Consider the following 22,433-nt stretch of genomic DNA (forward strand, 5'->3'; position numbering starts at 1 on the left):
AATGAACATTGTTTCACTTAAGCCACAGATAATGATTAATTTATGGTCTGTTTTTAATCCTGGAGACAAATTTGACATCATTGATGTTGCCAAGTTTTTGCAATTTTTAAATAGGGTTGTGACACTATCGGAAATTAATATTAATTACCCATTTTTATACGTTACTCAGAATAATGTGCGGGTCTTTATTTATAACATATTATCACAAAATTAATAAATATAGGGTTGTTGTATCAACCTTTTTTTGTAAAACAAAAGACCTTCGTATGGTATGCTATATCATGAAACGATAAATCTCTAAAATATTTTGTTTTTGAATGAAAAAAATTGTTAGTTTGCAGCTTAATATTGTAAAAAATTCCATACATAGTGCGGAAACTACAAAACTGTATTTTTGTTACATAATACACCGACAGTAATAGAAACACTATCAAACAAATAAAAATCTGTTATGGAAACGTCATGTAAAGCTACAAAACTAATATGTTAAAATAAAAATTACCGATTATCAAATTACAAATCGGTATCGCCGGTACAGCACTATCTCGCTATAGGTGGTAACATTATTTGATAATTTGACATTTACAACTGTCAAGTTCTAAGTCTCCGAGATTAAAAAACGGACTTAAGGGACTGTGGCAATAAAAAAAAAATACAGAACTGACTGTAACAAGAGTATTGCCTTTAACAAACAAGCAGACGTTAATACATATTGAATGACAGTTGTCACAACTACAATGCGTAATAAAAACACAATGATGAACAAATATGAATAGCAGCGGCCAGGGCCGGCGGAAACAGGCTGCACGCATGCGGACCATGCGGGTGCCTCTTCAAAGGGGGCACCATCACGAGATTCGGATATATACTATAATTTTTTTTAACGGTTTACGCTGGCAGGGCACCAGTGAAGGATGATAAGATGAGCATGAGGTCAGGTCAGTTAGCCCAACGTGACAAATTCACTAGGAATTTATCACGATGGTTTCCAGGGGGAACCGCGTGGAGGTCAACCTAAAATGGTACATTGCTAGTAATGGGGTCATGAGTCCACATTACTAACAATCCCATTCCCCCCCCAAGTTAACGGTTGAACTATAATTTTATTAAAATATGGCATCTATAGAATACTTAATAAATTATAATAAATAATGTAACTTAACTATGAATACGGAGTCAAACTGCGCTAGGATAAAAATTGCATGCGCTGAGGACTCTAGCGCCGGCCCTGGCAGCGGTGGCCTTACCCATTGCGAGGCTCCGTGCGTAGCAAGGCCTCTTTGTCCTACATGAAAATGCGATGCGAACAATTACGCGGAAATTTTCCACTGATTCAAGGAAACTATGCCTTATTACAATTTCTTTTAAATCGTTTTTTATCTGAATATTTTAGTGTCAGTAATTTTGCTCATTTGCGATTCAATGCCTAAATCGGGGTAATTTGCACTCTTCTCACTGTTTGTTTAAAATTTTGTTTGGTTGTTACGCGAGTCCCCGGGCGATTGCCCAGTTCGCCACTGTTGAATAGCATAATATGAAAAATAATTTGTCATAATTTAAGATATTTATAAGATTTGCAACCACTGCAAGGATCTCTAATAAATTATATCTTTATGTAGAGTCGGTCTATCGTTAGATGTAGATATTTGTTTTCAACATACAATAAAATTAATAGGTATTTGTTTCATTGGAGTTTTATTTGTCTATATATAGTACCTTCATGTATAAATACATAACTAGTTAAAATAAATGTTTATAAAATAATAGCCTAAGTTACTACTTTAGTCCTTCCGCAGGTTTGGAGTGTCATCTGCACTCGTTGCTTATCGTCCGGTGATGCTGTAAAGGTCAGCTGCGGCTAACAGCATTAGAGTAGTCCGAAAGAATTAAAAATAATAATAATAATATTTCAGAACAATTCACACAGTGCCATGTTATGTTATGGGTACTAGACAACTGATATAAATACATGGATACATTTTTTTTTGTAAATAAATACATATTATACCTAGAAAACACCCAGACTGATACAAACAGACATACTCATGAATACAAATGTTTGTACCGTGCGAGGAATCGAACCCACGACCATCGGATAGTAAAGCGGTGTGCTAAACCACTAGACCACCGAGGCTGTCATTTGACAGAAATAAAACGCTTTTATCATAGAACTTAGTTCAATTTTATTAATAAATGCAATAATTATCACAAGTTACAAAGATTAAAGTAGAATAATATAGCCGTCTTAATATTAAGTAGGTACTATACAATAGTTTGATTAAATAATTGTCTTTGGTATATAGGTTTTACATATTTTAATATACTTACTATGTAAACCCAAGTCCAAAGACATTACAGACAAGTCTCAAATAGCCATATAGATTAATATACATTATTTTGATAAAGTAATAACCTTATCAAAATTTACTTATTTAAGTAAATAATAAGTTAAATGTGAACTTGACTCCAGTTCTAAAATGATAGTTATTCGAGAAAGTTAAGATAGCAGAAACCATCTCATCATTCACATTAGTTGTTCTGTGTGGAGGAAGAAGGCGTTTGTTTTTAACTAATAGCCCCATTGCTAGCAATGTACCATGTCAGGTTGATCTACACGTGGTTCCCTCTGGTAACCATCATGAAAAATTGGAATTTTATTGACTGAGAGGTGAACTGACCTGAACTCATGTTCATCATATCATTCTCCACTGGTGTTCCGCCAGCGTAAACCGTTAGCGCAAGCAGGTGCACCATTACACTATCATCCATTAAAAAAAATATGACGTAGCCATTTGTAGAAACTTAGCGGAGCGATCTTAGAGATCAGATTTACACTCGTAACGATACTACACCAAAACGGCTTAACCAATCGGGACCAAAATTTAATCGAAGGCATCATTTACCACAAAAAAAAAACCTGATTGTTCGAAGGTAGTTTTTAAGAACAATGAGGTCAGATCAACATGTGACCTGGTGTGTAAACAACACACCTGTTAGAAACCTATTTAAATAAGTAGATACAGTAATAAATTACAAGTTTAAAATCACATTATACATATATATTTCCATTACTTATGTGCCATAATCAGTCAGTTAGTTTGTCTCATTGCCAGTCCAGCTCACAATTCTCTTATCATTCCATACCAACTCCCCCTTCACAGAGTCTGGGGCTTCGAGGGCCAGGTACACTGGGGCTTCTGCTCCTTCATCAATTGTAAGTACACCCTTATGAGAACTCATGTCTGTGTCCACCCACCCTGGATGTACAGCATTTACTTTTATATCTGCAAAATAAATATAAAGTATGATGCAGAACAAAAATCACAAAATTGGAAGATCCTGAATAGACAGAATAATAAAATAGTGATGGACAAGCCACATATTAATATATTTTTTAGAACAAGTCTTTTATGTGCACTATAAAGAGTTTATTATTATTATTATTTCTCTCATGATACAGCTTTTGAAACTGGTGATTAGTACCAGGATAGTAAGTCTCTCTGTACATTATTTAGTGTACCGTGATTTTGATTCCGTTACAGCCTTTAAGAAGCGACAACATTGCACATATATATAAAACCACAGCATTCTGTAGTGAAATGTACAAATGTTTATTTAATTTATTATTATTATGCTTAGAGAGTAAAACAAGCGGACCAGTAGTAGTAGCAGACCAGTAGCAGAGCAGTAATCAGAGTGAACAGAAGAGGAAGACACCACAAGAGATGATCAGACATATGAAACTTTTGTGGCTCACTGTGGATGAGACTTGCAAGAGAAAGAGGGAGATGGAAAATACTGGAGGAGGCCTTTGTGTCAAAGACCAACAGGGTAACCCCTGTTCAGTGTGTTTAAATAAGAAATGTAAATGTTTTACTCTGTTTAGTTAATAAATATACATCTTTAAACTTTTTGATAAAATAGACATAGAAATAATCTTTATTCAAATACCATCAATATAAGCACTTTTGAATAGTCATATTTTTATTCTACTACTCATTTGGAATGCAGATTTATCACAAGAAGAATGAGCAAGAAACTTGTGTGTTGCTCTTTTGAAAAGATTTTTTTTATATTGATGACTTCACAAAGTTTAAAAATAAGTATAGTCATATAACATAATAACTAACCTCTGCTCTCAAGCAATCTTTGTTGAATTTTTGTCAGTGCTGTTAATCCAACTTTAGAGACAACATATGACGAGTTCCCCCACTCTGCAGCATGAGTGCCATGTTTAGCTGCCTCTATATACTGCCGCATCAAATTGGATAATTCTTCAATTGTCAATTTTGGGTCCGAAAATTTCTTCCTTAATGCTAGACTAGGAATATTATTGAGAAGGCCAGCTGAACTAGAAACGTTGACAACTCTACCTCCATTTTTTACAATAGGAAATAATGCATTACAAGTCGAAAGCACAGAGAAGTAATTCACAAAGAGAGTCTGCTCTGCTTGTATAGCAACCGGTTCTATAGCTTTGTTTTTAAAAGCAATTGCAGCGTTGTTTATTAAAATATCAATACCCCCGTGTTTCTCTTTGAGATAATCTCTGAATTTTTCTATACTCGACGCCGCAGTGATGTCTAATTGGTGGTAATTAGGATTTAAACCTTCTTTCTTTAGTTCTGCTATAGCTTTCTGACCGAGTTCTTCGTTTCTGGAGGTCAAGTAAACAACACCTTTGAAACCTTTGCATAGGCCGCGTACTATACCAAAACCGATCCCTTTGTTGGCGCCGGTCACAACAACAACTTTTGATTCCATTTTTCAAAAATTATTCACTACTACAACTTTATTTTCGAAATAACAAAGTGATACGAAAACCGTGTGATTCTGTTATCAGTATGCTACAGATTAATCGATTAAATTAAAATAGTGACAGATGTATGTGTATCTATGAATTACAATAATGTGCTTTATGGTTGAACAATGAAAGCTTATTTTTGTATTTGCCTGTGATTCAGTGTTGCCATTGCTCACTGCTAAGTCCAATTTTTAAAATAAGGGTAATGAAATGTCACACCGACTACAAAATTTCAAGTTTAATATATAATTAGATTAGATTAACAATAGAGACAATATACTTTATTTATTAGTAGGAAGCCTTTAGTTGTAAAACGATAATGAATAATAAACATATTTTAATTACTTTGGAATGATTTCAAGAGGTATATTCGGAATGTCGTTTCTTTATAATAATTTGGGAAGAAGGAATCGTTATAAATAATAACTAGGTTAGATATATCTATTTAAGAAATAACTATTGCATGTTGGTTAAGATGCCTATTGTAGTCCAGCGGTTTACCAGAATGCCTTACCTTCGATGATCGAGTCCTGTCATGATGCACACATTTGTGTTTATGAGTGTGATACAACCAGTTTTTGATTAGGAATAAATAGGTATATATATAAAATGTATTGCATTTCTATCAGTTGTCCAGTAGTATAGTTGCTCTGCTAATACAGACTAGACGGCGCTGTGGATATTTTGTATTATGCTAAAACCACAGATAATATAATATTACATACTAAAACTAAAGAAAAAGAAACTACTGTATGTATTATCCTGATATTCAGTACACAGATAGATCACAGCCTAAAGCATCACATAAAAAATATAGTACAAAATAAAAACACAGATTACTATTAAGTTTTTATTAAAATTAGTTATTTTTAAAGAGGCCTTGACAGCCACTTATAAATCTATTACATTTCAAAATACAATCAGTTCTATCTATAACAATCAACATAGTGTTAAAGCTTGTTGAGCACAATATTATAATATTAACTAGTTGTGTGCCGTGACACTACACGCGCGAGACCTTTATCTTTTATACCCATGTGGGTAAATATAATAAAATCCCTCTCTAAATTTGAATTTACTTAAAAACTATGAGTTTTTAAGTAAATTCAAATTTAGAGAACAACACATTTTTTTCTTTATTCTTTCAATCTTTTTCGGAGATGGAGTAGGCAATGGTCGTTTGACCATACAACTTAGTCTTTGAACAAGCCAATATTCTAAATTTGTGTAATTCATAGATTCATTGATATTATGACCTACATGACATAATCTGGAAGTGTATTAACATGGACTTAAACACTGTTATTTTCTCTTGCATGAATTTATATAAAAACACTAGCTGTCCCGGCAAACGTTGTTTGGCCTTAAAATAAATAAAAAAAATTTAGGGGTGGACTACCCCTAACATTTAGGGGGATGAAAAATAGATGTTGGCCGATTCTCAGACCTACTCAATACGCTCAAAAAAATTCATGAGAATCGGTCAAGCCGTTTCGGAGGAGTATGGGAACGAAAACTGTGACACGAGAATTTTATATATAAGATAATACAGTTTGCAGAGCTGTTGGCAGATGAAATAGGGGAGACTGAGGTATCCGCAGACAAATTTATACCGTCTACCTTTGGCTGTCTTCATGTTATACTCTCACATGTTTCCATTACTAAGTACTAAGTTGGTATACAACATACCTTGTAATTTAACTAAGTTACTTAACTAACAAGTTATGGACGCAATCTTTATTTATCATTAATATTTATGTTATAAACATAATTCGTATATTTATTCTTAATACATATAAAACTTTTAATTCATTAAAATAGGGAACAATTAAGGCACTTAATAGTACAATATAAAAATAACATTATAATTATTTAAGAAGCATCATTCCATAGCTGGATACCTGTAACAATTTAATTACGAAATTAAATACGGACTGGGTTCTGAAGAATTGTTTGACATGATGCCTATGGCTACCTTTTACCATCACACCGCTCGCCATCGACAGGGAATTCATCCCCACACGCTGGAACCTAAATGGTCCCGTACAGTGCGGATCAGAGGAGCTTCCTCCCAAGTACACTTAGATTGTGGAATTAACTTCCTGCTAAAGTTTGAATCGGTCTGGGAGTTTTCTACATATAATATGTAAGTATACTAAAAAAAGTATCTATTTATATCAGTTGTCTAGTACCCATAATACAAGCTCTGCTTAACTTGGGACTGGATGGCGAATTGTTCAGGGGGTAATAATAACACTTATCATAGAACCCTACCTAGCCCCAATCTAAGTAGAGCTTGAGACTAGCTAGCGTTGGTAGAAAATTTCAAGGGTTATTATTTATTTATTTATCATGACACCAGCAACCCATCCCGACTGGGTGGAAAAAGGATCGTTAGCAATGTGGACTCATGACCCATTACTAGCAATGTACCATATGGGACACAGTCACCTAGATACATAAAATAATAATTGCATTTAATTCAATATTGTCTACTAGGCACTGCTGTATCTAAACTGTGTCACCCCACCTTATATTTTCCTATTTTTATTTAGTATATAAGATCATTATTTCTATGTACATATTGTCAGTTTATCATCATCTGTAATATACATCGTCTCGACCAGCAACATCTTATTATTCACCCGTAACATACCGTGTCAGGTTGACCTGCACGCGGTTCCCCCTGGAAACCATCGTGATAAATTCCTGGTGAATTTGTCACGATGGGAACTGAGCTGACCTCATGTTCATCTTATCATCCTCCACTGGTGCCCCGCCAGCGTAAACCGTGCATCATTCCATTAACATCCATAAAAAAAAACCCGTCTCAACTTCGCATCTGTAGGACCAGATGGCACTGTGTGATTTGTCCTGGGATATTATTATTATTACAAACTAGCTGATCCCGCGACTTCGTCCGCGTGTAAATTAATTTTATTTTTGTAAAATAAAAGTAGCCTAAGTTACTCGTTATTACATCAGCTACCCTCCAAAAAAAGTTCCGTCAAAATCGGTTCAGCCATTTCAAAGAATAACCGGAACAAACAGACCGACAGACAGACAGACAAAAATTGTAAAAAATCTTATTTTGATTTTTTAATAAAAAAAAAAGTTAAAAATTAACTTTATTTGAATAAAATAAAAATATTCTATTTCTTACGTACATCAACGCTCGGCCATCAGCAAATGTGGTATAGCGTCATCAATGCACACATCACCCAGGAAGCCCACGAAGAACACATCCTCGAGGAAGGTGCCCGTGAAGGTCCGGAGTACGGGCAGCTGGAGCAGCAACGTGGCTAGCCTCTCATCATCAGGCTGACAGATCGCCTTTAACGATCGTAGGGCTTTCACTTGGTAATCTTGCAGTTTCCTGGTTAAAAAGTCTGGTGCCCCGTCTGTGGATGATTTTAGATGGTTACTAAGAAACTCCGACCGATTTGAATTTATAGCACACCACTTTTTTGTTTTCTATTGTCGCGGGTTCGATTCCTCGCAAACATTTGTATGCATGAGTATGATTGTTTGTATAGGTCTGTATGTTTGCTATGTATATTATGTACGTAGTTATTTATAATAAAAAAATCGAAGTATTTATATCAGTTGTCTAGTACCTATACACAGCACTAAGCACCTAGTCTAAAGCTCTGTAGAAATTGTCCAGGTTTATTATTTATCATTACATTAGCAACCCATCACGGCTTCGCACAGTGCATTACAAATCTTTGAATTTCTCGGCTTGTTTTATACAATAACATGCATGTATTATACATATAAAACTTCCTCTTGAATCACTCTATTTATTGCTGAAAACGGCATCAAAATCCGTTGCGTAATTTAAAAGATATAAGCGAACAGATGGCGGAAGCAACTCTATTTTATACTATGTTCTTTTTATATTATATATCGGCGACTGTTATATACTATGTAAAGATTACCTGGTGAGAATAAACATAGGGCCCTTAGATATGCGTGTTCACGCTCCGTCACTCGGAGCTGTTCCATGTTGGTGATGAACTGCTGCAGCCTCGTCAGCATGCTGATAATCTCGGATATCCGCTCGTCTGTGTAGTCCTCTATTGTGATCTGATGGACAAGTTTATAGTTTTAATTTTTACGTCACTGGAAGCTAAACTGGCTGATTGTACAATGGATGGAAAGTGGCAACCATAGACTAAAATTAGGGCTGATTTATTTTGTTCCTTATAATTATGAGTCTACTGCAGGTCACTGCTGGACATAGGTCTCTCCCAAGGCATGCCACTGGCCCTTCTGTTCCAATTATTACCGCAACCCTACGTATGTTGTCGCTCGACCTTTGCAACTCAATAACTATTTATTCACTTGTGTCAATTTTACTGCTACTGGCAGTTTGTATTCACACACATGTACTCGTATACTTAAAAGTGTAATGCTCAATAACATTTATTAAAAAGAGGAAGATACAAGTTTTTTGATCATTTCATTGAATGTGTACAATTGTACACCATGTAAGCAGTTAGTGTAGACATGTGGCAGACGGTGGAGCCCCGGTGTGCAGAAGCGCCATCGCAGGCCTGCGTGGGTACCTCGGGCTGCGCGGGCTGGTGGTGGAGGTCGGCGGCGGAGCCCCGGCGGCGCAGCTCCGCGTGCAGCAGCGCCACCATGGGCGGCAGCAGCGCGCCCAGCTGCAGCGCACCTGCGTGCCGCGCCAGGCCCAGCACGAACAACTCCGCCCAGCACTTCCTCAGCAGCGCGGTCTGCACCTCCGCCCTGAGGGAAACATTACACTGTCATGTCATTGGAATGAGAACAAGTTGATGATCTAATAGATGATAAGCATTTAGAGTCATTCTCTGATAGTATATTTTATTGGTGGTACAGGCGTGTGCAGTGTGCAGTGTGCAGTGTGCAGTGTGCAGTGTGCAGTGTGCGGGTGTACTGACGGCAGGTGGTGCGCGGCGGGCACGGCCAGCAGCCAGCGCGCCGTGGCGGCCAGCAGGCGCGCGGCGGCCTCGCAGGCGTGGTGCAGGCGTGTGTAGTGTGCAGTGTGCAGTGTGCAGTGTGCAGTGTGCAGTGTGCAGTGTGCGGGTGTACTGACGGCAGGTGGTGCGCGGCGGGCACGGCCAGCAGCCAGCGCGCCGTGGCGGCCAGCAGGCGCGCGGCGGCCTCGCAGGCGTGGTGCAGGCGTGTGTAGTGTGCAGTGTGCAGTGTGCAGTGTGCAGTGTGCAGTGTGCAGTGTGCAGTGTGCGGGTGTACTGACGGCAGGTGGTGCGCGGCGGGCACGGCCAGCAGCCAGCGCGCCGTGGCGGCCAGCAGGCGCGCGGCGGCCTCGCAGGCGTGGTGCAGGCGTGTGTAGTGTGCAGTGTGCAGTGTGCAGTGTGCAGTGTGCAGTGTGCAGTGTGCGGGTGTACTGACGGCAGGTGGTGCGCGGCGGGCACGGCCAGCAGCCAGCGCGCCGTGGCGGCCAGCAGGCGCGCGGCGGCCTCGCAGGCGTGGTGCAGGCGTGTGTAGTGTGCAGTGTGCAGTGTGCAGTGTGCAGTGTGCAGTGTGCAGTGTGCGGGTGTACTGACGGCAGGTGGTGCGCGGCGGGCACGGCCAGCAGCCAGCGCGCCGTGGCGGCCAGCAGGCGCGCGGCGGCCTCGCAGGCGTGGTGCAGGCGTGTGTAGTGTGCAGTGTGCAGTGTGCAGTGTGCAGTGGTGCAGTGTGCAGTGTGCGGGTGTACTGACGGCAGGTGGTGCGCGGCGGGCACGGCCAGCAGCCAGCGCGCCGTGGCGGCCAGCAGGCGCGCGGCGGCCTCGCAGGCGTGGTGCAGGCGTGTGTAGTGTGCAGTGTGCAGTGTGCAGTGTGCAGTGTGCAGTGTGCAGTGTGCAGTGTGCGGGTGTACTGACGGCAGGTGGTGCGCGGCGGGCACGGCCAGCAGCCAGCGCGCCGTGGCGTGCAGTGTGCAGCAGTGTGCAGTGTGCGGGTGTACTGACGGGCGCGCGGCGGCCAGCGCAGCGCGTGGTGCAGGCGCGCGTGTGTAGTGGTGCAGTGTGCAGTGTGCAGTGTGCAGTGTGCAGTGTGCAGTGTGCAGTGTGCGGGTGTACTGACGGCAGGTGGTGCGCGGCGGGCACGGCCAGCAGCCAGCGCGCCGTGGCGGCCAGCAGGCGCGCGGCGGCCTCGCAGGCGTGGTGCAGGCGTGTGTAGTGTGCAGTGTGTGCAGTGTGCAGTGTGCAGTGTGCAGTGTGCAGTGTGCGGGTGTACTGACGGCAGGTGGTGCGCGGCGGGCACGGCCAGCAGCCAGCGCGCCGTGGCGGCCAGCAGGCGCGCGGCGGCCTCGCAGGCGTGGTGCAGGCGTGTGTAGTGTGTGTAGTGTGCAGTGTGCAGTGTGCAGTGTGCAGTGTGCAGTGTGCGGGTGTACTGACGGCAGGTGGTGCGCGGCGGGCACGGCCAGCAGCCAGCGCGCCGTGGCGGCCAGCAGGCGCGCGGCGGCCTCGCAGGCGTGGTGCAGGCGTGTGTAGTGTGCAGTGTGCAGTGTGCAGTGTGCAGTGTGCAGTGTGCAGTGTGCAGTGTGCGGGTGTACTGACGGCAGGTGGTGCGCGGCGGGCACGGCCAGCAGCCAGCGCGCCGTGGCGGCCAGCAGGCGCGCGGCGGCCTCGCAGGCGTGGTGCAGGCGTGTGTAGTGTGCAGTGTGCAGTGTGCAGTGTGCAGTGTGCAGTGTGCAGTGTGCAGTGTGCAGTGTGCGGGTGTACTGACGGCAGGTGGTGCGCGGCGGGCACGGCCAGCAGCCAGCGCGCCGTGGCGGCCAGCAGGCGCGCGGCGGCCTCGCAGGCGTGGTGCAGGCGTGTGTAGTGTGCAGTGTGCAGTGTGCAGTGTGCAGTGTGCAGTGTGCAGTGTGCAGTGTGCGGGTGTACTGACGGCAGGTGGTGCGCGGCGGGCACGGCCAGCAGCCAGCGCGCCGTGGCGGCCAGCAGGCGCGCGGCGGCCTCGCAGGCGTGGTGCAGGCGTGTGTTGTGTGCAGTGTGCAGTGTGCAGTGTGCAGTGTGCAGTGTGCAGTGTGCAGTGTGGGTGTACTGACGGCAGGTGGTGCGCGGCGGGCACGGCCAGCAGCCCGCGCGCCGGGGCGGCCAGCAGGGGCGCGGCGGCCTCGGAGGCGTGGTGCAGGCGTGTGTAGTGTGCAGTGTGCAGTGTGCAGTGTGCAGTGTGCAGTGTGCAGTGTGCAGTGTGCGGGTGTACTGACGGCAGGTGGTGCGCGGCGGGCACGGCCAGCAGCCAGCGCGCCGTGGCGGCCAGCAGGCGCGCGGCCTCGCAGGCGTGGTGCAGGCGTGTGTAGTGTGCAGTGTGCAGTGCGTGGTGCAGTGCTGACGGCAGGTGTGTAGGCGCGCGGCAGGCGTGGTGCAGGCGTGTGTAGTGTGCAGTGTGCAGTGTGCAGTGTGCAGTGTGCAGTGTGCGGGTGTACTGACGGCAGGTGGTGCGCGGCGGGCACGGCCAGCAGCCAGCGCGCCGTGGCGGCCAGCAGGCGCGCGGCGGCCTCGCAGGCGTGGTGCAGGCGTGTGTAGTGTGTGTGCAGTGTGCAGTGTGCAGTGTGCAGTGTGCAGTGTGCAGTGTGCGGGTGTACTGACGGCAGGTGGTGCGCGGCGGGCACGGCCAGCAGCCAGCGCGCCGTGGCGGCCAGCAGGCGCGCGGCGGCCTCGCAGGCGTGGTGCAGGCGTGTGTAGTGTGCAGTGTGCAGTGTGCAGTGTGCAGTGTGCAGTGTGCAGTGTGCAGTGTGCGGGTGTACTGACGGCAGGTGGTGCGCGGCGGGCACGGCCAGCAGCCAGCGCGCCGTGGCGGCCAGCAGGCGCGCGGCGGCCTCGCAGGCGTGGTGCAGGCGGAGGTGCGCGGCGGCGGGCGGCGGCACCGACAGCGGCAGCCGCAGCGACGCCGCCGTGCTCAGGATCGGGCACTCGGGGACCGCTGCCCGAACAAACGGTCGATTGGTCAAAGATAGAACCGACAGAGGTGGAGTGTGTCGGGAACGAGATGGAATGTCGGACCGTAAAATAAATATATTGGACGTCGATGCCATACGACGCGTTTTGGATGATCCTGGAAATAGTGTGGCTGAGTGAGCGATTTGCTCACTGGTGAGGTAAAGTAATGAGTTCTAGCGTACAATGGGACTGACACGTACTTTTAGTTCATACAAAAGTCTCCAAATATCAAAGAAGTAAAAAAAAAATAACACAGATATTATAACGGATTAGGCGCTGGTTTCAAATGACACACGTGACGAGACGAAATCATCAACATTTTCATCATTTTAGCGACTGCTGGATATAGACCTTTCTCAATGCCTTCCATCTTGTGCGATCTTCCGCCTTCCGCATCCATCCACTCCCGGCTACCTTCGTGATGTCGTCGATCCATCTTGCAGGAGGGCGCCCGACACTCCGTACACGGCCTCCAGTCCATAACTTTTCTGCCCCATCTACCATCTCTGACTCAGCTAATCTGGCCGGCCCACTGCCACTTCAGCTGACATACTTCGAATGCTATGTCGTCCTCATTGGTACTCCGTTGAATTTCCTCGTTTTGGATCATGTTCCTTAGCAAAACTCCGAGCATAGCTCTCTCCATCGCCCGCTATGCGACTTTTAATTTGTAAACTAGGCTTACGATTAGCGTTCATATTTCTGCACCTTAATAAACCTCATTACAGGGGGAATGCACTGCTTAATTTTTTTTTCTTCAAACATTGAGGAACACGGCACAACCGTGTAAATGCGACGGAATTTCCCACATACAGCCCAGCTCAGTCTAATCTGTCTCTCGTTCTTGACATTTCCCCGCATAAATTGTATGATCTATCCGAGGTCTTATCACATTTTTAGAAGAACAACACGACCGCGCCTCTGGACTCTTCCACTGGTGTTATCCCATTAAGAATGACGGAGTCAAACAGACGCTGCAGTTCTTTTAGGATTACAGTCATCATCTCTTAGCAATTCTGTAGTAATGCCGGATGCTTAACAAAGTTTGAGCTTGGCTACTTAAATCTTACCGTCTGATATCTGGTATATCTTCCGTATAACGTCGGCTCGGCAGTCATATTATTGAACATCAAGTGGACTATTGGGTGTCTTAGAAGCATATAGTTTCTCATAGAAATGCTCTATTTCAGTTAATATTTCTTAATCTAAAGTGACTATGGATCCATCTTTACGTCTCACCTTTGACAGATGACCACTTACAGAAAGTTGGGCAGACTTGTAGGCCTTTGTTTTTATCGATTTTGCATACTCCATACGCTTTGTATTATATATGCGACAGTCACGCCGCATGAAACTCTGGACTCGTTGGATTAGGGTCTTGTAGTATGTCGAAGGCGACGACAAATGACGTCAAATGAAACTTATAAAATGACGACAAGAGACGTCAAACTCTTGTGGTCATTTTATAAGACCCAGACTTTAATTGGAAAATTTAGTATTTCGATATTTACCACATGATCTGAAATACGACTACCCACATAAAAAAACGACCCACTTCGAGCAATGTTGCAATAATTTTTTTGTGATGTCTTGTCCAAATCCATTGTGATTTCTAACGAATCTAATCGTTTTTTGTACAAGCAATCTTCTCTATGTTGTTTACTAGAGTCTTGTGAACGAGAAACCCTACCCCACACAGGGAAGGTTTCCTGATTCCAAGATTATTCTTTCCTCTCCCTGGTGCTGGATTTCAGACAATCCAAGAATGCGCTATTTTATAGAAAACAATTCTAATTTAAGCTCTTCCACATCCTCATCTTTTCTCAGTATCCGGATGTTATACGTGCCAAGTCAGTTTTTTTTATGGTGGTTTATCAACCGAGGATTTTTAACAGCCTCTGCCCTGGCGTTACCGTGACCACCACCTTGCCCAGGAATAGCTGGACTGCTAGGTACTGGGGGCCACACATTTTGCGTCCTTTTAATTGGGAAGTTTAGCCCAAAAGTCACCGCACTTAGCCCATAAGACACCACGCTAGACTGGCCAGCGTTGGTGACTAGAATTTTGGGGAGGGTCTATAAGAAATTTTGGAAGGGATTTGTAGTACTTTTTAGGAAGAGAGGGGATGTCACTATTTGGAAGTTTATGGTATATAATAGTAACGGCTGTGGTGTTCAGGGGAGTGTCCATAATCATCTGAAAGATGAACCTACAGAACACAACTACGCGAAGTAAAATGAGTATAATTTTAGACTTACTAGAGAAAACGTAATAATAAAATATATGACATTCGAAAACAATATGTATAAAGAAAAGGAACATAACGTCAAAGTATAAAATACAAAAAATATATATAGAAAAAAAACTATCAAAAAGATTGCTTTCCGCGACAGATATCATTTCACTTTTTTATTTAATCTAATTTCTACTAAACAGATTTAAGACTTAATAATTATTAATAATTTTAAATTTTCTCTTTGCTCTGTGCCCTTTTGAAATAATTTATTTTTACAAAAAGGCGCAACGCACGATTGAAGGACGATGAAATGCGCTAGGTTTTTTTCTTATGGATGATAATGGAAGGGTACACCCGTCTGGTCTAATGCGCTAGTGGTCTACGCAGGCGGGGCACCAGTGCAGAATGATAAGATGAGCATGTAATAAACATATATAAGTATATTTATAATACATTTATAATATTAGTAATATTATAAATGTGAAAGTTCACATTTATAATATTACTAATATTATAAATGTGAAAGTATATATGTTTATTTTGGGAAGGTATGGATTAAGCTGTAAAAGATAACCGGAAATGTAAATATATCAATTGACTTACTTTCATTCTGCTGTGTTTCTGCAGCGGTGTGTAACGCTGAGATCTGTACTTCTGGGGGGGTTGCTCCAGTGTATGCTTGTATATAGTCATTTATAGCACCTGTCAACAAAAGGTAAGGTTTTAAAATATTGTACGAAAAATAAAAGAAAAATATTTAATGACGACCTTGGTAGTCTAGCGATTTAGCACACTGTCTTATGGTTGCAAGTTCGATTTCTTCGAATCGAACTTGCAACCATCATTTATATTCATGACTATGATTGTTTATAGTGATCTGGGTGTTTTCTATAATTATTTTATATTTACAAAAAAATTAAAATGTCTTAAAATGATTTATTCTTGTAGGGCATTTTAGTCGCTTATAATGACCACGTTTTTTTTATTAACATTTTTCTCTCTACCGTACTATTCAGTCTAGTCATTTGATTAAGAACAGAAGAACTGGCAAGAAACTCATATAAAAATATAATTAAATTTCTTTATTTTAAAGCCCATATATCAGTTGTCTAGTGCCCATAATACAAGCTCTGCTTAGCTTGATACTATATGACGATGTGTGAATTGTCCAGGATAATTATTATTATTATTAAATTGAGTTTCTTAAAGTAGCATTGCGTATTTAACATTTTGTCTCTAATTAATTAGTGCTAGTTGGTAGTTTATATTCTCCAATTTAAACTTAAAATATAAAGTTACAACCAAATTATTTAAAAGTGCAACACGCAAGTTTCTTGCTAGTTCTTCTTGTGATGAGACACATTTCTGAATGAGCGGTAGATTACAAATAAGTAATGACTATTCAAAAGTGCTTCAATGTAAGTTTATTAGAATAAAGATTTTTCTATTCTATTCTAGCAAAAGGTATAGTAACGAAGTTTCAGACAACTTTATATCAATCAATTCATTCATAGTCTTACCAAATTGTCCCATTTTGAAGAGATTCTTCGCAAGCTGCGTCTGCAGCATGAGGTGTTGCCGCCTCGCACCCTCGATGTCATTTGCATTGCCCGGGTTCAAATAAGGTGACACTATAAGAAGATATTACACATTTTCATATGTACATAGACGGATATGAAAATGTTACAATTAAGTTATTAAGTAATGTTTTTTTTTTCAAATCTATACATATAAATAAAATTGGAGTGTCTGTTTGTAATATTAAAAAATATAAATACGGTACATACACCGAAACAACATTTTTTACAATTTTTGTCTGTCTGTCTGTTTGTTCCGGCTAATCTCTGAAATGACTGGATCAATTTTGACGGGACTTTTTTTGGCAGGTAGCTGATGTAATAAGGAGTAGCTTAGGTTACTTGTATTTTAGAAAAATTCTTTAAATTTAGAAAAATAAAGTTAATTTCTACGCGGATGATGTTGCGGGTTCTTTTTTTATTACTGTTTACTTAACAATTTATAAAATCCCAGAGGATTTAGGTGTTTATAGCATTCAGTGGTTCCTGTATTCACGTAATAAAGAGGTCACCATGGGAAACAAATACACCAAAAGATCATATAATAAAAACAAATAAATATTACGAACTAATAAACTATGGAACAAAAAATGGCAATGAAAAAAATGTGTACCAACGAAAGCTCTCTACAATCTTCTAAAAGATCTTAGTTTGTCTAGAACTGGACTCAATTCTATTCTAGAACATGTAAGGCTAGACTAGCATGCTTCTAGCAGATTTGTCTGGGAGAGAAACACGAGCGGTGAAGATGAGTGTTAAGCCTACACCCGGGTCACAAGTCCAAGGACTTGCGATATGATTGACCCCAGAAACTGCTTGGAATTTTCCACATTGCTTCAATGCCCAGCATGGATGGATGGATTCAATTCAATGGATTGAGCTTACAGGAAGTTGAATCCATGGGATGCTAAGAAGTTCATCTCTCTTACCTGGATTGCTCTTGTTAAAGGCGACGGCGGCAGCTAGGGCGAAGTTGATGGCCGGCGCGGCCGGGGACACCGCCCCGAACGTATCTGATGGCTCTTCTTTTGGATTAATCTGAACAAACAAATACATGCATGGCTTTATCTTATAGCGATTTGGATTCTTAATATATTGTTTCTGACATTTTTTTTCATTAATTATAATATTAATTTAATTAAGCGGTGCGCGAAGCGCGATGCGATCTCAGAGATCAGATCAGTCTTTTCTTTGTAACTTCTTTGTATCTTTCTTTGTAACGATACTTCTCCGAAACGGCATGAACGATCGGGACCAAAATTTCATCGAAGATCGACCTTCGGGACTTCATAGTTTATCACTCAACAAAAATCCGATCGGTCGAGTTTCTAATAATAAACGCGGTCAACTCAACATGTGACCTGGTGTGTAGACAACGCACCGGTAACATTCCTAGTTATACATAATTAATTAATTCTTCGATTATCAAATCTTATACACTTATACATATATGTATAATAATTATATTATTATTGTATAAAAACATGCCTGCAGACAGTTGAGGCAATTCAATAAGGCTCTATACAAATTATACCTGGCCAATTGTAATTGTTACAACAATTCTTCAAGTTAATAAAATCTTATTTAATTTCATTTCTTATGAACGTATCTCCTCGAAGTTATTTTTTATCATTATTTTGAAAATTGAATAAGAATATAAAATAGGGATATAGTGGCCATATCATCAGGTACTATGCAAGATTTATACCTTCATTTAAAAAAGTACACACCTGTCCGGCCTGTGCTTGTCCAGCTAACCCCAGGAGTTTGGAGTACGCAGTCTGCCGGTCGTGGAGCTGGCCATCTCGCTGTTCTCCCTTCACCTTGTCCACTATCGGCTTCCGTTCATGCTGGACCGCTGTCGACATAGTGCAAGAATTACTGCTCATCGGATGATCGCGATTTAAGCTTTATTACCATATTTGGTTCATAACATTATTCTTTTATATTATGTGGTGGACACTCCACTAATAGTTTTCAAACTCAAAAGATCTGCTTATATATGAGTATTTTACAAAGATGGTACATATAGTGATATCTGGCTGGCTCATCCGTCATACTCGTGAAACGAGTGCTGCTTGTAGGGACTGGTCTGCTCTTATCACTACGACTGATTTAATCTTATTGCATATTTATATTTGACCCAAAAAATTAGTGCCTGTTGGTAGTTTGTATTCACACGTTTCGACTTGTAAATGTAAACTTACAAGGATTATTTAAAAGAGCAACACACAAGTTTCTTGCTCATTCTTGTGAAGCTTTCCGAATAAGCGGTAGATTTAAAAAAAAGTTGACTATTCAAAAGTGCTTAAATTAAGTTTATTTGAATAAATTATTTTCTATTCTATTCTATTCCATTCATACCTACAATATCGCATTTATAATGTTACAATATTTAATGTTAAATACATACGATCCTAGTATCTGTATAGGTACTCACAGTCGCTCCTCATACCACACGCCAAGCACTTCTGCAGGCGGCAGTACTGGCATCGGTTACGGTGGTGCTTCGTCACTTCACAGTTCATACTGCCGCGGCACTGGTAGCCCAGCTTCTTGCGGATTGAGCGCTTGAAGAAACCTTTGCATCCTGTTGGCAATTGTTGTTTATTGATATATATTGTAAACAGTTTGCATAGGTATCATCTATAAATTTTAAAGTACAAATATGCAGATCTCTGTATATATCTTATATATAAAATTCTCCTGTCACAGTTTTCGTTCCCATACTCCTCCGAAATGGCTTGACCGATTCTCATGAAATTTTGTGAGCGTATTGAGTTGGTCTGAAAATCGGCCAACATCTATTTTTCATCCCCCTAAATGTTAGGGGTATTTCACCCCTAAATTTTTTATTTTTATTTTAAGGCAAAACAACGTTTGCCGGGACAGCTAGTCTTATATATAAAATTCTCATGTCACAGTTTTCGTTCCCATACTCTTCCGAAACGGCTTGACCGATTCTCATGAAATTCTGTGAGCGATGTTGGCCGATTTTCAGACCTACTCAATAAGGTCTGAAAATCGGCCAACATCTATTTTCATCCCCCTAAATGTTAGGGGTAGTCCACGCCTAAATTTTTTTTTTTATTTAAGGCAAAACAACGTTTGCCATATCAACTATATACATATATATATATATTTACATATACTATGATGATAATCATACTTCTCATCTAAAGTTAAATGGTTATCGTAACCTATGGACGCCTGAGACACCAAGGATATTACATTAGCTTTTGTTGACCCATAAGATGTTGGTTGGTACCACCAAGATTTAAAAACAACTATGCTAGCAGGGTCGAACTAACCTAGGCAACATAAACATGTGCCTAAGGCCCAAAATATTTGAAACTAGCATATACAAAGTCTGTCATTACTGAAGAATAGCCCTTGTTACAATGCTAGCCTTAATCTACCACTGTGCCAGTAATTGCTGTATATCTCATTCCATCAGTATGTATAACACTAAGTTTCCTAGCCAGTAGATTGTAGAATGTTATTTCTTCAGAAGGTCCTGATTGGTCATTGGGTTCCAGTAACCTATGTCTGTTACTGCAACATGTGTTGTTCGTAAAACATTGAACATAAAGTATTTGACTATAGAAATAGATAATGCAAGTGCAATAAGGAGTTAATTTGTCATTAGTCAGTGAAGTGTTAAAATAAAGGAAGAAATATTATATATTATAAACCTTTACTGTAGAAAAGAAAAGATAATGTCTGTGTAGTGCAACGAGGAGTTTATACCTCATTCATCAGTAAAAATATTAAGATGAAAGAAGAAACTATACCTTCACAACTAATAGCACCATAATGTCTCCCAGAGGCTCTATCGCCACAGACAATGCAGAGCTCAAGACCACCAACTTCTCCACCGCCACTAAACTTCAGCTCCATCTGGTCCTGGCCATCCATGGTGGATATATGTTATGCTGGAATTAGTACAATTTCATTAAATATAATTAAATCCCATATCATATGATTAAAGATCAACTCGGTTGAGATTGGAAGCTAGGATTTAATATTCATCATAATTAGATAAGTGCCTGCAAAGAAATCTACATACAAATAATAATTAACTACACATTGTTTACATACATAATAATCATTACATAGTTTAAAACAAAGATGCTGTCGCTGTCTGTCCCTATATATTTAAATCTTTAAAAGTGTGCATCGGATTTTGAAACACTAGTAGTTTTTTAGATAGAGGAAGGTTTATATATATATATACACCTGTGTACACTATACATGTACACCCCTGTGAAGCCGGGAGTATCTAGTATTAAAATAAACAATACAGCAAACTAAATATGCTTAAAAGTGGAGAAAAAATTATTTGCATTGGTACCACAGTCTATTTCTTTAGTTTACTACCACAGTACTTCTCCATTTCAACAAACAGTTTGCTGTGTAAGTTTTGATTCAGCTGATTAAAAGCTGAAAGCAGTATAAGTGCAGATTATGTTGTGAAATTATGTGATGAGTCCTGAAATTCAGTCCTCGAATGGCAATGCGTAAGTGGGTTTGTGGGTGTCACATTATAATGTTAGTAGCGCTGTTCATGTATATAGGCGATTGTTACCATTTACCATCAGGTGTGCTGTTAGCTTGATTGTCATTGTAATTATATAAAAAATACGAAATAGTGACCCTATTTCTAGCGATATACAGGTCAAGTCAGTCTACACAAGAATTCTAACACTGGTTATTCGCAGCCTCCTATGGGAGAGAATGTCGCAGCTTTGGAGGGAAACCCTTTGCCATGGCTTCAACTCTGAGGTCAACCATCGGATAATTGGGTTGTAAGCCTTTTAGAGCCTCTACAAGGTAAGTTACCACTTCAAAGTTACAAGAAAATACTAAAAATAAAAAACTATTCTTTTTAATGTATACACACTATACAACAACGTTGCAAATGATGCTGCACTGCAGCTTTTACAGGATTGTTATAATTTCAAGTCATCCATTACTTAGAAACAACCAAACTCGTATTATTTACGCGGAGTAATTTATCAGATCTAGTTGACTGTGGTGATTTAACAAGTACACACTTTCAAAAAGTCAGTAGCCGTGTCATATAAAACAAGATCAAACAGCTTTCACTTTTTGGATTAATTATTTCGAAATCAAATCACCAATAACGTTGTATGTGACTTTGTTTGACTGTAGGAGACGAGGATGCTGAGAATTAGTAACACTGCGTGTATATTCCTGTTATCTATGTCCACTCAAGTGTAAATTTAATGTCAAATATACAGTTATGAAGCCATAATGTACAAGTCTTGTGACGCTTACCTTGTATCTTGTTGAACACTTCTCTTAACGCGATGTATATAGTTTTTCAGTCTTAAAAATATTTCGATCACGTTAGTGAACTAAAACACGTTGCATTTTTTTAGTGTTCATTTTAAAATAACAAAATTAATTAAGAAGTTCAAGGACCGAGACAACAAAAAAAGATAGAAAATAAACGTCTGTGACGTGACGTGAATGACAGTAATTGTAAACGTGAATGACGTGTTTGACGTTCTTGATTCTTTATTTTTTCTTTTTTTTCATTCCACAGAAAGTCCTTAGTAACTGGGAAGTCTGGCAAAGACCATTATAATGTACAGACTAGTATTATTTTAAAATTATGAGTAATCCTGATTTGGCTCTTTCCGTTGTATAGGTACATCTGAAAGGCTAGCCCTAATACTCACATTCTTCTAATTCCTGGTATTCACATTTTTTTAATTTAATTTGACTCATTTCTAATCATAAAGATGAAACAACACATATTTATATTTTCTAAATATTCTATAACTAAACCCAAGTTTACACATGTCCTACATTTAAATAAAATTTTGATGAAATTTAGCTTGCGAAATAT

At 40.7% G+C, this 22,433-nt stretch overlaps 2 protein-coding genes across 2 annotated transcripts; both read right to left on the reverse strand.

Moving 5' to 3' along the window:
* Positions 1-2,181: 2,181 nt before the first annotated feature.
* LOC131843137 (carbonyl reductase [NADPH] 1-like) lies at positions 2,182-4,801 on the reverse strand. Its single transcript, XM_059191740.1, has 2 exons — positions 4,131-4,801; positions 2,182-3,284 (listed from the first exon to the last, which is right to left on the reverse strand). The coding sequence occupies exons 1-2, from the start codon at positions 4,762-4,764 to the stop codon at positions 3,094-3,096; spliced, it is 825 nt and encodes a 274-aa protein (XP_059047723.1). The 5' UTR covers positions 4,765-4,801; the 3' UTR covers positions 2,182-3,093.
* A 1,764-nt stretch (positions 4,802-6,565) lies between these two features.
* LOC131843103 (nuclear receptor subfamily 2 group C member 1-like) lies at positions 6,566-22,050 on the reverse strand. The gene is made up of 12 exons (XM_059191700.1): positions 21,857-22,050; positions 20,350-20,490; positions 18,996-19,145; positions 18,286-18,413; positions 17,485-17,593; positions 16,499-16,609; positions 15,582-15,680; positions 12,553-12,724; positions 9,376-9,559; positions 8,746-8,893; positions 7,972-8,205; positions 6,566-6,705 (listed from the first exon to the last, which is right to left on the reverse strand). The coding sequence occupies exons 2-11, from the start codon at positions 20,471-20,473 to the stop codon at positions 7,973-7,975; spliced, it is 1,458 nt and encodes a 485-aa protein (XP_059047683.1). The 5' UTR covers positions 20,474-20,490; positions 21,857-22,050; the 3' UTR covers positions 6,566-6,705; position 7,972.
* Positions 22,051-22,433: the final 383 nt, after the last annotated feature.

Source organism: Achroia grisella, unplaced genomic scaffold (genome assembly GCF_030625045.1).
Source record: "Achroia grisella isolate CSIRO2021 unplaced genomic scaffold, CSIRO_AGI_Agris_v1 utg2786, whole genome shotgun sequence".
NCBI lineage: Eukaryota > Metazoa > Arthropoda > Insecta > Lepidoptera > Pyralidae > Achroia > Achroia grisella.